We start from the raw sequence: 16,743 nt of genomic DNA, 5'->3' as shown, positions 1-16,743 counted from the left end.
CTTTTAATGGTTACATTTTATCACAGCCAAAAGTATTTTTATAAAAGAATAATTAAAAAATTAAAAATAATTTATGTAGTTATTTTTAGAAGCAACAAACTGTCATCGCCAAAAGTATTTTTATATAAAAAAATTAAAAATTAAAATAATTTATGTCATTACTTTTTAGTAGCACCAAACTGTCGCCACCAAAAGTATTTTCATAAAAATAATTAAAAGTTAAAAATAATTTATATAATTATTTTTAACATATTTTCACAAAAAAAAATTTAAAATTTGAAATAATTTATGTAATTACTTTTTGGCTGTTTTTCATAAAAATAATTAAAAAATTAAATATAATTTTTTTAATTACATTTGTCACTACCAAACTTATTTTCATAAAAAAATAATTAAGAAATTAAAATTAATTTATGTAATTACTTTTCACGACCACAGTTTGTCAATCACTGCCAACAGTATTTCATAAAAAAATAATTAAAAAACTAAAAAATATTTTATAAATACTTTTAGTAGCAAAATTTGTTGCCACTAAATGTATTATATATAGAATGAGAAATAAATAACATTGGAATATTAAAGTTATACATAAATATTAGAATGTTAAAGTTGTAAAGATGTTGTAAGATGCAAATGACATTACAGACTACTTGACACATTGTGCACTTGATACTTGGCTTGGTATACAAATGGTGTCTACTTCATTTGCTGAGCTTTGCTTTTCCCTATCACAAGATTATTTAAATAAGATGCTCCATATTTGATGGTTATTTAAAAAGAAACAAATAAAATAGGTGGAGAATACTCGACGATTTTTTAAATTATGGATGAAATTATGTATAAACTTATTGAAGTTTATTATTTAAATTGAAAAGTTATTGGGAAGTATTCCCTATTAACTTTAAATTGAATCTTTTAAAGAGACTTTAATGAAAATTAAACTAATTTAGATCGAGTCAATATAGAGATTTCTTCTATTTTGACTATGAAATATCCACTTAGATTTTTAATTTGGAGTTTTTTATTTAGTATCCACTTTTAGTTTATCACATGTTCACCTATTTCCTATCTCAGAGATATTAATTATATTGTTCAAAATGACTATTAAAAAATTTATATTATTAGCATTTTTTTTAATTTAAGATAATTGAAAAATGGTAGATAAAATTTATTTTTAACAAAAGAAGAGGGGAAGCATTCAACTTGGGATAAGATAAGAGTTTAATAATTTATTTATTAATTTTTGAGAAAAATATGGAAAAAAGGTAAAAGATATTTAACATAAACTAATAGAATACATACTTATAAATAAATTAATACTTAATTATTGTCATTTAAAAAATAAAATAAAATTTAAAAATTGGTAAAAAATGTTATATGAAAATTATTTAATATTTAAAAATTATTTCATTTTAAGTTCATCTTATTGACAAAACTAATATTTTATTAAAAAATATAATATATATACACTCATAGAAATTATTTTAACATATTAATAAATGAAAATAAAATATATATGTATATGTATATATTTTTAATAATATATTATTGATATATGTGTATATAGTTAAATAATATATATTTTATTTCGCATATAATAACTGTAGGTATATTTCAATTCAACTAGCAATAAAGGAGGATTTAAGGCTTGGGAGGTGGAGGTCAAGAGCTCAAATCTTAACTTGGGCATATTTCACAATGAATATGTGACATGGCACGTGGTGACAATATGGCATGACCTAGCACAAGTTGTCAGCTGACATGGCATAACATGGTGCGCACATGGTGGGGTGATGTGGCACGAAGAGGTGCACACATGGCAGGTGATGTGGCATAAAGTATCAGTTGATGTGGCATGAGATGGCTCTTTTATTTTTTTTTTTTAAAAAATGACTTTTGTCACCGCTAAAGGTTTTTAATGGCTACTTTTCATTGCCAAAGGGTTGCTACCAAAAGTCTTGTCACTAATAGTTTTTGACAGTAACAAACATAATCGGCAAAAGTATACCTTTAGAGCGGAGCTGTCAAAGGTAAACTTTTAGCGGCAAAAAACTTTTGGCAGCGATAATTGGCACTGTTAAAGGTATACTTTTGGCAGCAACTATATTTATCGCTGCCAAAAACTATTAGAGACAAGACTTTGGTGGCAACCCTCTGGTGGCAAAAGGTGACTAATAAAAACCTTAAGCAATGACTTTTGGACTTTTAGCGATGACAAAAAGTCATTTTTTTTATAGTGTTGGGATGTGTTTAACTAAATGGCTGAAGCTATTTTGGTAAAATAGATTATCTTAAAGCATATTTAATATAAAGAATATAACAAAATGTAATTTCCTTCCATTAGCCTAAGTGAGAATTCTTCTAACACATGACCAAAGCTAAAGTCATACGAGTCACCCTACAAAGCTCTCCTTCTGTCATCCCCCAGCAATCCTATCTCACACTTGTTCTTGGCTTGAGCTGAGCATCTAGGAATGTTGTGGGCCTTTTCCAAACAAGAGATTACCATTTTAATGGAATGCAAAAAACTCTCTCATTCCAACATTTCAAAATAAGCCAACAAACTAACCTAATAAATCACCCTACCTGTCTTTCTCCATGTAGCAGAGAAGTAGTGCCACCTTCCTTATTAAATAAAGAAATATAAAAACTTGTAGCCTCTTACTTAATCTACTCAACGTCCAAAATCTACTCATCTGCCTCGGTCATAATAGCTTTAATTCTATTTCTCTTCTGCCTTGCAATTAATTAGGGAAAATGATATTTAAGGCCCTTTCACGGGAATTTATTGCAATAAGAGCCTAGATATTGTCTTGTGAAAACATATATATGTTGTTTTTCTAATACCATGCCACGATATAATCATGCAAGGAGACCAAAATCAAATCAAGTCTAAAATCATAAGGTTAATACAATTAGGTGGTGGACTTTCTAAAACTATAATGTTAAAGTTATCGTGGGAACTCTGATGGGCAAGCAGATCAGCACATGTATTCGCTTCTCCATAAACATGGTCGAAAGTGATCTTCAAATCCTTTGTGGTGAGATCTCTGATTTTCTTGATATATTCTAAGAGCCGGTGACTTTTGAGTGGTTTTGTTTGATGAGTGACAAAGCTTCCATGGAATCATAATAGACATTGATTTTAGGAAACTTAGCATTCTAACAAAGATCAAGACCTTTCAAATCCCCATAAGTTTAGTAGCTATGTTAGGGTGGTAGCTATGATTCTTGAAAAATCCCTTAATTTGATCCTACTATCCTTATCGTCCTTGATGATGCCTCCACAAGTAGTAGCCCTATTGATGTTGATAGAGCCATCAATGTCAACTCTAAACCCCCAAGTGTGGGAGGGCACCATTTAGCTTCATATCTAACACCACTTTTGCTCAAATGGTTGATTATGATTTGGAGCCTTAAGTTGTTGAAAATCTATTGAGTGTATGAGAAGGCGATGTCTTTGTCCTATATATTATCTTTTGAGTAAAAATTGTTGCATCTTGTCTTCCATATATTCTAGCAGGTAAGAGAAAATAGTCTTTTCCAAGGCATTCTTTTTGTGTTTAGGCTATCTATTTCATTTTTAGCATTCTAAACTATCCAATCCTACAGACAAAGAGAGAACACATATATGTTGTTGTTAAACAATCTAGATTATAAGCTTGACATCATCAGAGGTGAACCCGCGCATTGGTTGTTAGGGGTCATGCCCCCTACCTCCATGCCCCTTCCATGTATTCTTGGGGGTGTTAAGGCCCGCCAAAAACATCCCTTCTATGTGAAGTTACAAAAGCCAAATATACTAGTATATAGTACACACACCTGTGTAATATATACATATTATGTGTGTGTGTCTTTATTATTATATTCATGTAAAAATAAAGCATATATTTTAGATTAAAATACTTTGACTTCACTAGTGCAAAAGCATTTTTTGCCACAGTTAAAAGCCTTTTTTTTTGTGATACAAGATGGTGTGTAGTAGAGGAGAGTATGGTAGTAAATGAAGACATTTTACCACAAGTCATAACAGAACTGTGGTGAAAAATAAGCACTTATAGCCACAGATCAAAGCTTGACCTGTGGTCATAAATGGTTATTTTAGGCCAAAAAGAAGCACTTACGACCACAAAGTCAAGCTCATACCAATGGCCATGAGTTGGGCAAATAACCATTTATGGTAGTTGTGGGTATAATTGTTGCCATAAATAGCTCTTTTGGCCACAGTTATGGTTAATAACTATTTCCATAAATGCTAGATTTTTAGGGAAAAAAAACCACCTATAACTACATATATCCCTTATTTACAAAACGTACATAAATACATAAATAATAGCGCTAGAGACCAATACAAATATATCTAGTACAAACGTATCAACTAAAAATCTACATTTCCAATACAAATATCCATAAAACATCTACTCTAATCTTCTTAATTCTAGGAAGAAACTAGACCAAATATTGCGTATATGTCTTCAATCTTGCTTAGAATATGACTCTAAACTTTTAAAATGTTGCAAATTCAATAACAATATATGTATGAATAATAATTCAAGTATAGGGCAAGCTTCAAAATATAAATCATTATTAACAAATTATTACCTGTTCAAATAAGTGGATAATACATTGAGTGATGATTTCATACATCAAAAGCATTACATAATAACCACACTCTGCACTTCCTAGTTGTCGAGAACACTATTAAGAAAATAAAAATAATTAAATTCATTAAACTAATATTATAATGTTTATTTTAATTGGAAAATAAATTTGAAATACTTACTTGCATTTACACTCACTTTATTTAGTTTTCTTCTTGTCCACCATTCTTGCTAATTTCCAATATGTCATTAAAGATCTATTTACCAAATAGACATACTTCAAATATTAAATATATACTAATAATAACACAAAATAGAGTTCTTCAAAACTTACAATTCAATCAAAAACTTCATATCATCACTTACTTTCTATTACAGCGAACAAAACTAATATATGGTATTTTCATATGTGCAAATGATAGGAAGCATCCAATGATGACTACAATATATTAATTTATATTAATATCACAACATTAAGACAATTTTCTATAAATTGAGAGATGAATTAAAAATTTAATACCTCTCAATAATTGGTAAAAACCAGTATCATCTTTACAATGTAAGATGTTCTTAAAGGTAGAGACAAGAACCCATAATTATGATCCACATTGAGTTAGGTGCATGTCTATTGGAGGTATCTTTGATAATAACAAAGATATTACCAATGAAATAGAAATATTAAATATTAAATTAGAAATAAAAATGAAAACTTAATTGGCAAAAAAGAAATAGTCAGAAAATGACATAAAAAAAATAAAAAAATTAGGAAAAAATTAATTTTGTGGAGCTAAAAGATAATTAAGATACACGTAAATTTTATAGAGCTAAGATGATAAATAAGCAAAACAAAAGGAAAAAAAAATCCCAAAAGGAACCTGGATGAGGGAGGAAGACGAAGCTAGAGGTGGAGCTAAGCTTGAAGAAATGAAGAAGCTTGGTGACGGTAAGCTAAACTTTGGGGCGATAGCAAGATGGGGATGATGTAAGCTAGGGGCGACAGTAAGCTGGGGGTGCATAAGCTAGGAGATGATGACCTAGTGACAATGAGCTAGGAGGAAGATGACAGCAACACATAGTTAAGGGAGGCAGTAGATGAGGGGAAGGTGAGTGTAACACTTTCCTCGAGTGTTAACGAAAGCACACCACGAAAAACAACTAAGTGTGGTTAAGGAGTTATTTTAGAATGTTTTGTATTATTGATGATGCTTGAGTAGTGTAGGGGAGTTTGACTTAGGAATTAATTAATGAAAGGAAATTAGTACTAATGAAATTTTAGTTTATAGTGAACACATGTGAATGCTACTAAGATATTTTTTTTAATGCTCAAAGAAAGGAGCAAGGTGTTAATGGATTCATATAATTAAATTTGGAATTCATTGACAAAAAGGAGAAAATTTATATTCTAGTTTAAAAGTTTATGTTGATGTTGAGAAAACGTTAAGAAATTACATTTGAGCTTGAAAGTGGGTTATCTATTTTATATCAAGATGCTTGTTTCTTAACTTATAATAATTGAGGCTTCATTAAAGGCCTTTTAGGATATCCCAAAGAGTTATTCCTTTCCTTATTTATCTGCTTCTTATATTATTATTATGTCTTGCATTTAGTATTTGTTATGTTTCTTTGTATAATGAGAATGCTGCTTAGGCGTCATCCTTCTAGTAGAAGTTCTTGTAGTAGTAAAGCATCTAATAGTTTTTCTACTCCACATAATGAATTGCCCTTTCATGGTCGAGGGCAGGGTTATAGGCAAGCCAATTTTAATGGTGGTCAACCCCATAGACATATTTAAGAGATTTTATCTGAGATTGAGCCTTTAAGTCCTAAATCTCTTGAGGGTACTTTATTATTTACACATGGTATAGGACAAGGAACTTATAGTGATATTGAAGAAGAGACTGCTTTAGTAAAGTTGATTGATTTTATCAAGCTAAATTCTCTTGCTTTTTCTGAAATCGAAGAGAAAGAATGTAACATCCTAAATTTCAATCTAAGAAAAGTAGTTGTTAATTAAGGGTAAATTAGTAATTAGTGGATTGATTATGGTTTGGATGTTGAGTTGGTTTTTGGTGTTGGTTAGCTGTTGTAATGGTAGGATAAAAGGGTAGAACGACATTCTAGGCTTAACACGTGAGCATAAGTGAGATTGAACTCACTGTGTCATGCGCTACAGCAAAGCTGTATGCACTGCGGCTCTTTACATAGGAATTGCTTAAAGCTGATGTATAAAGATGAGGAGTTAGGAAAACATATTTGGAGAGGAGAAGAGGCTTGACTTTGATAAGGCATTGATTTATGAGAGCTCGACGGTTTGCTTTGGTTATTGACTTGTTGGGTAAGTATTGCACAGCCTTACACTTCATTTCTACCCCATTTTCATTAGATTTGATCAGTTGAGAAATCAAATTAGGAAGTTTTAAGGTGTTGTAATCTAAAAGAAAGGTTTAAAATAGGCTATCGAATATGAAACTAAGGTTTTATGACTAGTATGGAGTTGAATGGTTAAGCATTAAGGATTTAGGCTCGAATAGTCTAAAAAGTTAGGTTTAAAGGATGAAATTGTATGGATAAATGAGTTAGGAGGTTGTTATAGTCATTTGACTAGCCTATAGGGCCAATAACTATAGATAGTGGACTTTTGAATTTAAAGGGTTCTAATTGAACTATTTTGTGTGTTACAAGATTCGGCTATGTTAAGTATTGAGAATTGATTAAGGGATACTTCTTTGTGTAGATTGATCACTTGTGATGTTACTCGTGGGAATCTACACCCTTGGGAGCTTAATGTGATTGGTAACCCTTAGTAGTAAGGGTTAAAAGTAACTAGAGTAACCCTTTTACTTGCTCGTTTGTGAAATTGTTTACAAGTATGTTATATAACTATGTGCATTATGATTTATGAACTAACAGAGTAGCAAAATTGTGAAAGTATATGTATGCGGGTGTGTGAGTAATGTATGAGATAAATATGAAGGAACATCTGTAGACATGTGCATTGCATCCGTGAGTATACCCTAGACTAAGGTAAGGGGTTGCGGCCTTACTCTGTACAAGTCTAAGAAGTTCTAAAGGTCTTGAGTGTAGAGCTTGACTCTGCCAAGAAGGACTAAGGAGATCCTGATAATCCAGAGCGCAAAGCTAGACTCTGCAACAACAGACTTAGGATAAGGAATGATCCACGAGTATACCCTATACTAGGGTAGGGGGTCATGGTCTTACTCTATATAAGGTTAGAAAGTTCTAAAGATCTAGAGCGTAGAGCGTGACTCCACCATGACGGACCTAAGAGACCATCCATATGCAAAGAGGATTACTTAGTCTGAGCAGTGGTATAGTTGGCTTTACACTTGCTTATGTGTGCAATTTGTGGCAGTAACCATTCTGGAAGATGTTGGGCTTGTTACATATATGGTGGTATAGGTTATTTTATGAAGGATTGTCCCAAGAATTAAGGGGGAGCTTCTGAGCAATGATAGGTAGTGCTAGGTTGAATGTGCAGTACACTATTTCTCGAGAGGAAGCTCAGACTGCATTGAATCTGATCACAGGTACAGTTTCTATCTGCGAGCAAAGAGTTGAGGCTTTATTTGACTCTGGAGCAACTCATTCATTTGTGTCACATGATTGTGTGAAAGAGTTGGAATTGCCTGTGTATGAATTGCCTTATATAATTAAGGTCTCTACGCCATCTATATTACTGGATAAGACCAATGAGGTATGTGAAAGTGTAGAGTTGTGCTTTGAAGGCAGAGCTTTTGTGATAGATCTGATCCTAATTCCCATGTAAGGATTGGATATGATCATTAGGATGGATTGGTTGGTAGAAAATAATACTACTCTGAATTGTGCTAGATAGATGGTACTACTACTAGTTCATGTGATGCCTATTGGGACTTCCACAACAACTGTTAGTCAGCCAACGCTATTATCAGTAGTGCAACCTGAGAGATTGGTTTCTGAAGGCTGTCAGGCCTATGCAGCTTTCTTTGCAGTAGGAGGCAGTGGTAGTAGCAGTGTTGATGAAATCCAAGTTGTAAATGAGTTTCCTAAGGTATTTGCAAATAAGGTATCGGTTTTGCCACCAGAGCAAAAAGTAGAGTTCTCTATTAATTTGGCACCTGGTATTAAACCTATTTCAAAAGCACCTTATCGAATGGCTCGTTTAAAATTAGTAGAACTTAAGAAGAAGTTCAAGGAGTTGTTAGAGAAGGGCTTTTTATGCCGTAGCATGTCGCCATGGGGTTCGCCAATCTTGTTTGTGAAAAAGAAGGATGGCAGCCTGCGGCTATGCATTGACTACAGGTAACTGAACAATGTGACAGTAAAGAACAAGTACCCACTCTTGAGGATAGATGATTTGTTGGATCAGTTAGTAGGAGCTTCAATATTTTCTAAGGTTGACTTGCGATTTGGGTACCATCATTTTGTTAGATAGGGAGGCATAGTGGAAGATTAAAATTCTAAAGTCCTTATCATGATATAGACCGAACGAACTCGTTTAAGTCAAGGTGGATAAAAGAGTTGCCTTTTAATTCATTGAAGTTAATGCACGTTCTCTTCAAGAGTTTGGATCTCAGGAGCTGACAACGTAGATCTGCTCCCTCTATCGGTATCCACACGAACAGCTCTCTAACTCGAACAGCGTGCTAGCGCTCTCAGCGTCCGTTCTTCTTTGAACGTTAATTTTTCTTTCTATATGGTGTTCTGTGGCTCTCAGAGTGTTTTTGCTGTCAGAACTTTTCTAACTCTCTCCACTTTCATAAAGAACATCCCTATCTATATATAATATATAGATAAGGGTTTTCGTCTTCTACTTAAAAGCCCACGAAAATTTAATTAAATTTATCTCATAAATTTAATCCACAATATCATATCTAATTCGAATTTATCTTATAAATTTAAATTATAAAACTGATAAATTTAAATTATAAAACTAACATGATATTATCTCATATCATGTTAGTTATTAAATTTAATCTATCATATAAAATTAAATTTAAAACTAACATAATATAATATAATATATCACATATACATATTATATTATATATATATATGAATATATATATATACATACATATATATTTTGAATATATATATATATATTATATTATCTATATTTAATTTTATATATCATATACATATATCATATATATATATATATGAGATATATATATACATACATACATATATGGATATATATATATTTCAAATATATATATAAAATTATATTTTGAATTTTATTTCATATAAATATATATATATATATATATAATTCATTCACCCTATATTACATTTATTGAATCTAGACATATTCTATATTCAATGAACTTGGACATTATAGCTTGAGTTGGGCTATTCTTGTGTGCGACCCTGTAGGCCCATATGAAATTGGTAGTAGGCTAATTACGCTATTAGCCCATAAGTAACTAGTGGCCTCTAGTAAGACATTGCAACTACCCAATTCACATGGGGATTGATGATCCAATGTAACCTATCATGCAACCATATCACATCCTTTTTATCACGTGATATTTCGGTCAAGTATAAGACATGGAATTGTCATTCTCCTTTACCTGACTGTTACTTTCTCGATCTCCGAGTAGACTGACAGTAGCAATGGAAAAACCCTTTCCATTATAGTATGGTCATACATTTTCTTAGTTTTACTCATCGGGAGGCCCAGTGATATCTCTCACTTAATGTGAGGGACAAATTCCATCTTGACCACTCATATTCCTCTGCATGAATATCACTAAACTCAATCATAGCCATTATGATCACCCAGTCAAAGGTAACTTTTGACTAGGTCAAAGTTCAGTGGTCATCATATAGGAATCCATGATGATCTCAGGTTAAAGGGCTTAGTGATATAGTTACATATGAGATAAGTTTATGACTTGTACCATGCAGCTTTCTCATAGTGGGTCGGTTCAGCACCTTGTACTCTTTCAAGTGCCTTTGACTTTAATTTGTATCTCTATAATTAATCAAAGTTATACTAGTCTTGTTTCATCTATGATCTCTTAAAGATGACCGATTAGGGACATTTAGGACAATCACTATAGTTTGTCCAGGGATACAGTTATCATATTGAACATGTAATTGTTATGATAGCAAAAAAGAAATTCATTAAATAACAATGTGCATAGTACAATGATTGGCCCTAGGGTACAATTTCCAACACATTTAAGGGTTAATGCAGAGGATGTGCCTAAGATAGTGTTTCATACTCGATGTAGTCACTTTGAATTCTTAGTGATGCCATTTGAGTTGGATGTGCCTGCAGTATTCATGGACTACATGAAACATATATTCCATCCCTTCTTAGATTAGTTTGTTGTCGTGTTCCTATACAACATACTGATATATTCTAAGCATGAGCAAGAGCACACGAGGCATCTAAGGGAGGAAGAATGTAATGACCCTAATTTTTTTTTAAAAAAATCCCAATTGATATTTTATTTAAATTAGTTTTGTAGCAAGTAGAGAATGATAGTTTAAGTGAAACTTATACTAACAACTTTCTTGAAGGTCCAGAGTTTGAATTTTACTAAAAAAAATAAATGAATAAAATTTAGTGTTATTTTTTTAAAAATTATAGGAAATTTTTGTGCTCCTTGTTATAATTTTTCTTATGCCATTTTTTGTAATTTTCCTTGGGCCTTTCTTGCAATTTTCCCCATTTTTCTTTTGTTCATATTTTTATCTCTCTCTTGCGTGGAAACAGAGCATCGGCTATTCTATTTTTTTCTCTCTTTTTTCTCTCCATCGCCAATGTAGTCTTCACTGTCAATCCATTCTTCTAGTCCCCCTCATCGGTTTCAGCTAGTCACCGTTGGTCTGTGCTCCTTCTCGCCGTCACATCTCCGCCTTAGAGTCATCAGATTTTTCCTTCTTCTCTTATTTAAACTACAGAACCTATGAAAGTGACGGAGAGCGTCTGAAATTTTCCCTTCTCTTCACCGTCGATCTGCTTCTCTGTAGCTCACCGTCGAATTCCCTCTTTGCCAACGTGTTCGTCCGCTACTCTTATCTCCATTTACGTCGCCAGCTGCTGTGAGGGTGGAGTCACCGAATACTCCTCCCCTGTCGTTCTCCTATGTTCTTTTCCTGATTTGTGTTGGCGTCTGTATGTGTGTCATCTTCAACTTATGTTCCTCCTCCGCTCTGGCCATCGTGCATGCATGTGGTAAGCTTCCTTTTCTCTTCTCCTTTGATCGAAGATTCTGCCTTTGTTTTTATTTTATGGCTGCCATGAATTCTTCAGAAATTGAGGAGTTGAATTGATTTGGTTGCTGTCGTATATAATTTTATTGGGATGCCAAACTGAATATTGACGATAAAGTTAATATGGGAAGATGATTATATTGTTGGAGGCTTGTTGAGGATTGAACTTTGGTGAATGCTCTCTAGGTGTTTGTCCAAATGTTTGAGAGAAGAATTTAGTAAATAAATGTTATTAAATTTCCATGTTTATCTTGGAGGAGCATATGTAAGTATAATATCTATTGGAAATCTCAAAATTTTTCGTTGTTGATTTTAGTTTCTTCTCAAATATGATTCAAAGGCTTGATTGGGATTTATTTTATAATGTTTTGTATTATTGATGATACTTGAATAGTGTAGGGGAGTTTGACTTAAGAATTAATTGATGAAAGGAAATTGGTACTGATGAAATTACAGTTTGTAGTGAACACACGCGAATGCTATCAAGATGTTTTTTTTAATGCTCAAAGAAAGGAGTAAGGTGTTAATGGATTCATATAATTAAATTCAAAATTCATTGACAAGAAGGTGAAAATTTATATTCTAATTTAAAAGTTTATATTGATGTTGAGAAAACGTTAAAAAATTACATTTGAGCTTGAAAGTGGATTATTTATTTTATATCAAGGTGCTTGTTTTTTAACTTATTTTGACATGTAGATGGAGTGTTTGTTGAAATGTTTAAGGAAGGAATTGGAATTGGACCGAAAAAGTATTAGAGTCTCATTGGTGCTTATTGTGAATTGAACCTTAATATACTAAAAGGGTTTGAAAAATGCATGATAGAAAATTTGATAAAAATGCAAATTGTTCAACTTTCATATCATTAGTTTTAAAATTGAGTATTTCCTAGACTTACTGTTCTCTTTTAACAAATTGAATATTAAACTAACAACAATATCAAACTAAAAATCACTTAAACTAATTCCATCAACCACATTTAACAATTTCACAAGGGAAATTTCGGAAAATTCAATAACATTGTATATATCAACAATTATACAAGGGCAAAACTAAACAAAATTTCCATTCAGCAATTAAGCGTGTCAAAAAATTCAAGCATAGAGCATAGAGCATTTCCATTCATACATCGAACAATTTCATATTAGAAATTAAAAAAATTATTCAGCCAAACCCATTCAATCCAAACTCAGGAACAGAAGCCATGCACAAACCAAAACCCATTTAATGACAATATATATATATATATATTAGGTTTTTTCCAAAAAAGAAAACTGGTTTGAAGTTTTCTTCGAAGAGGAGAGAAGGAGAAAACCCAAGTGAGCAATGGAGGAGCAGCCATGGACAAATGAACAACCCCAAGAAACCAAAAGGGGAATGAAAAAGGAACGGAGGAAGAAGATAAAGAGACACAATGAGACAGAGAGGAAACCCATGCTAAGACAAAGAGAAAACCCATGCGAAGACAACGGCAGCAAGAAAACCTTCAAAACTCGACGGTGCTACTACGGCACAGTGTTGCAACAATAGAAAAGGGTGGGATTTGGTCGGAAAACTCTTTGTCCATGGTGAGCATGTGGTCTGAAGTGAAGAGAGAGTGAAGAGACAAAGTGCAGAGTTAACATCTCAAACGGGCATTTGGAGGGGCGTTTTAAAATTTTAAAAGTAATTACTCAATGGTTATTTATAAACAACGATTGAGTAATATCTATTCAACAGTTGTCAATACGCAACCGTTGAATATTTGAAGGGACTATTAAACGGTCCTGTAGAACAACCGTTTAATAGTCTTTGAAATTTTTAAAATAAAAAATTGACAAAACTACTCGATGGTTACTTCTAATAAACATTGAGTAAATTCTTCATTTATCTAACAGTTGTTGATATAACCGCTTAATAATTAATTTACGAATTCCCATAATGGTTTTACAAATAACCATTTAATAAATGGTCTTTTATATTCCCTACTTTGTAGTAGTGAGTTAATATGTATATTAGAAATAGTTATATGTAATAACCCTAATAAAGAAAATAAATATACATTGATTTGTTTTAAATATATTCTATTAATTATTAATGTTTGGAACAGTTATAAGAGTGTTGATGTAGTGGAAACCATGCAATAACCTAACCATTAGGTTCCAAGTTCGAATTTGATTATAGCCCAAGGAGAGGTATTTTATTTTTATACTTCATGAAATTACCAAATTGTCCTTATCTCAACTAGATTTTTTTCCTCTTCTTTATTGTCTTCTTCGAGCATTCTGAGAAGCAGAGAGAGTTATAGAGCAATGTACCACAACCCTTGCCTTCTCACCTCTCGATCTCTGTCTTCTTCGTCCTCAAATCGCTGGTTGCTCCACCCTTCGTGTCAGTCGCCGTCACCGGAGTAGAGATGCACCATGCCATTTCCTTCAACCTCACAACCTCTCTTCCTTCTTTGTTTTAAACCATAAAAAATCTCTCCCTTCTCTGTCCAAGTGATTGTGTGAGCGTTCAGGTTTCTCTTCCCTTTCATTCGCGTTATATTTATCTCCGTTGAAGGCCGTGGAAGAGCCGTTAAAGCTCTTTTCCTGTCCAGCATTCAAGACTTTTCTTTCCTTCTCTCTGTTCGTCCGCCACCGTTCCGTTTTCGAACCCTCCAATTGTTGTTTCTGCTGTGCATGTGAGTGTAAGATGAAATATTGTTAAAGTTGCAAAACTCTTTCTTGTGTTTTGCTCCTGCCGTGACTGTGTAAGAAGGAGAGGATTTAAATTAAGCTGAAAAAAATTGTATTGAAGCATGATGATGATACATAAGGGTCAAAATTTTATAGTCAAATTCATTTTATTTAAATTGATTGAAATTGAAAATTTGGTTAGGATTTGGTTGGAAGATAAGAACTTAAATATGAGACTTGAGGAATGATGCCTATAAGATGTTTGTTAGAATGCTTGTTAGAGAGAGTTGCTTGATTGTGTATTTACTAAAATGTCATTAAATTCCTTGGGAGACATAATTGGTTGGGATGCTATTATATTGTGAATTTAATTTGGAAGTTGCAAAGGAGATTTGATTATGAAATTAATAATATGTGATGTTTTTGAATTCTTGGAGGCAGATAGTTTGTTGATGAAATATTTGAATGCTAGAGTTTTTATGAGTGGTTTGGAAATGATATATGTATTTGGTCTTTTTATTTTAAAAAAAGTGTAAGACCTTGGTTCTAAAGTTTATTATAGTTTAATTTTGGTGAAGATGGAGCTGAAAAGGAATTATTGTATTAGTTAAAGGTTCGATAAAAATTTTTAATGATTTATAGGGTGTTTGGAAAATGAGAAATTTGATTAAAGTTTAGAGGTAAAATTTGAAAATTGAGAATTTCAAGTAAGTGGATAGTATCCCAACTAATTTTTCAATAAAATTAGTTTTTACTAAATTATTTTATTTTAATAATGACTATTTTCTCGCATGTTTGAAATTGTGTTTGAAAAGGGACTTTATATAGGACACTGGTTGTTAATGACAGTCTCATTAGCTCTTAGTGTGCCATGGTTAATGACTAGCTAGTTTGATTTTTTATGAGCGATGTTCTCATGTCCGTTATTCATGGGTCATGTACTGATATCTATTTCATGGCTTCAGCCGTGTTTAGTTAGTTATCCTCATAGATTGTGTGTCCACGTCTATTTCATAGCTTCAACCATGTCTAGTTAGTTATTTCGTGGATTGTGTATCCATATCTGTTATCTGTTCTGTAAAGTTCTCATAAAAAAATTAATATTATCAAGGGTATCAAAATTTCAATTTAAATCTAGATACGTTTAGAAATGGAAAATTTTCTCCATTTGAAGCTTAAGGGATGTGTGATAGCTAATATGACTTACACCCTATGTCGATCACCCTCTATTTTTAAGGTGTGACATTATATTTTTTATAAAATCAATTAAGACTTACTCATGTTCTGTGATAACATTAGTACACTCTAAATGATGATATAGAAGTTCTGTGGTAACATTAGTACACTCTAAATGATGATATAGAGCTACAATTATATGTCGTGTGTGTGTTTTAATGTGTGATTCATTGATAATCTTGGATAGATAGTCAATATTTGGAACAAAATAACTTGCCTTTGAAAAGAAATTACATGAAAAAAAAAATTGAAACATAAAAGGCAAATATAGATATTTTAAATCACCAAAATTTAATATTATTAAAAGCTTGTCGCTGATAAATTATAAAATATTTTTAAATATGTCCAATTACTTGTTGCATCGAGAATTTTTTTCAAAAATTGATTCACTATTTGAAGTTTTTTTTAAGCAAATTGTGCCCCCCACTGTTACATGAATGTCGGTGATCAATACACACACACAACCCATTATATGAACGAGGACTCAATTCTTTCAAGGTTGTATATAGCTTCAGGAATGTTTCCTCCAAACAATCCTCTCTTTGTTTTCACCTCACTTTTACGGTTCTTTATATCATATATGTCATTTTATTCATATTCACTTTGGGATTAAAAAATCTAATCTAGATCTAATTGACATTTTAATCATGATTTGATCACAAGAAAGCATCCTAATCCATGCCTTTAAAAGTAATCTAGAAAAATTATCAAGATTCACTAATGAATTATCAAATTTTAGAAATAGATTCTAAAACAATCATATAAATTAAACTCTTACCTTAAGTTGCTGTTGGAAAGATAAAGTACTTGAAGATTGGTCAAATTTCCAATGTCACTTGGAATGATTCCTTAGTTGAACGTGGTATCACCTAATGATAGACTTTTCAAGTCTTTGCATTGATGTCAAATGGAAGGTATTTTGCCAAACAAATCATTTCTTTTTACATTAAATAATTCAAAGTTTTGAAAGCCCAAGACACACATTTGTTGGAAGACTCCTTGATAATTGATTCATT

The 16,743-nt window shown here is 32.1% G+C and overlaps 1 protein-coding gene across 1 annotated transcript; it reads left to right on the top strand.

Moving 5' to 3' along the window:
- The first annotated feature begins 8,070 nt into the window (after positions 1-8,070).
- Positions 8,071-11,664, top strand: LOC129286430 (uncharacterized). Its single transcript, XM_054922391.1, has 3 exons — positions 8,071-8,316; positions 8,458-8,903; positions 11,520-11,664. Exons 1-3 carry the CDS (start codon positions 8,071-8,073, stop codon positions 11,662-11,664), a joined length of 837 nt encoding a protein of 278 aa, XP_054778366.1.
- Positions 11,665-16,743: the final 5,079 nt, after the last annotated feature.

The sequence above is a fragment of the Prosopis cineraria genome, unplaced genomic scaffold, assembly GCF_029017545.1.
Source record: "Prosopis cineraria cultivar Desert tree isolate PC_DT_omini unplaced genomic scaffold, ASM2901754v1 PC11, whole genome shotgun sequence".
Lineage (NCBI taxonomy): Eukaryota > Viridiplantae > Streptophyta > Magnoliopsida > Fabales > Fabaceae > Prosopis > Prosopis cineraria.
The sequence above is the reverse complement of the archived record's forward strand: the minus strand, read 5'-3'. Positions and strand labels throughout refer to the sequence as shown.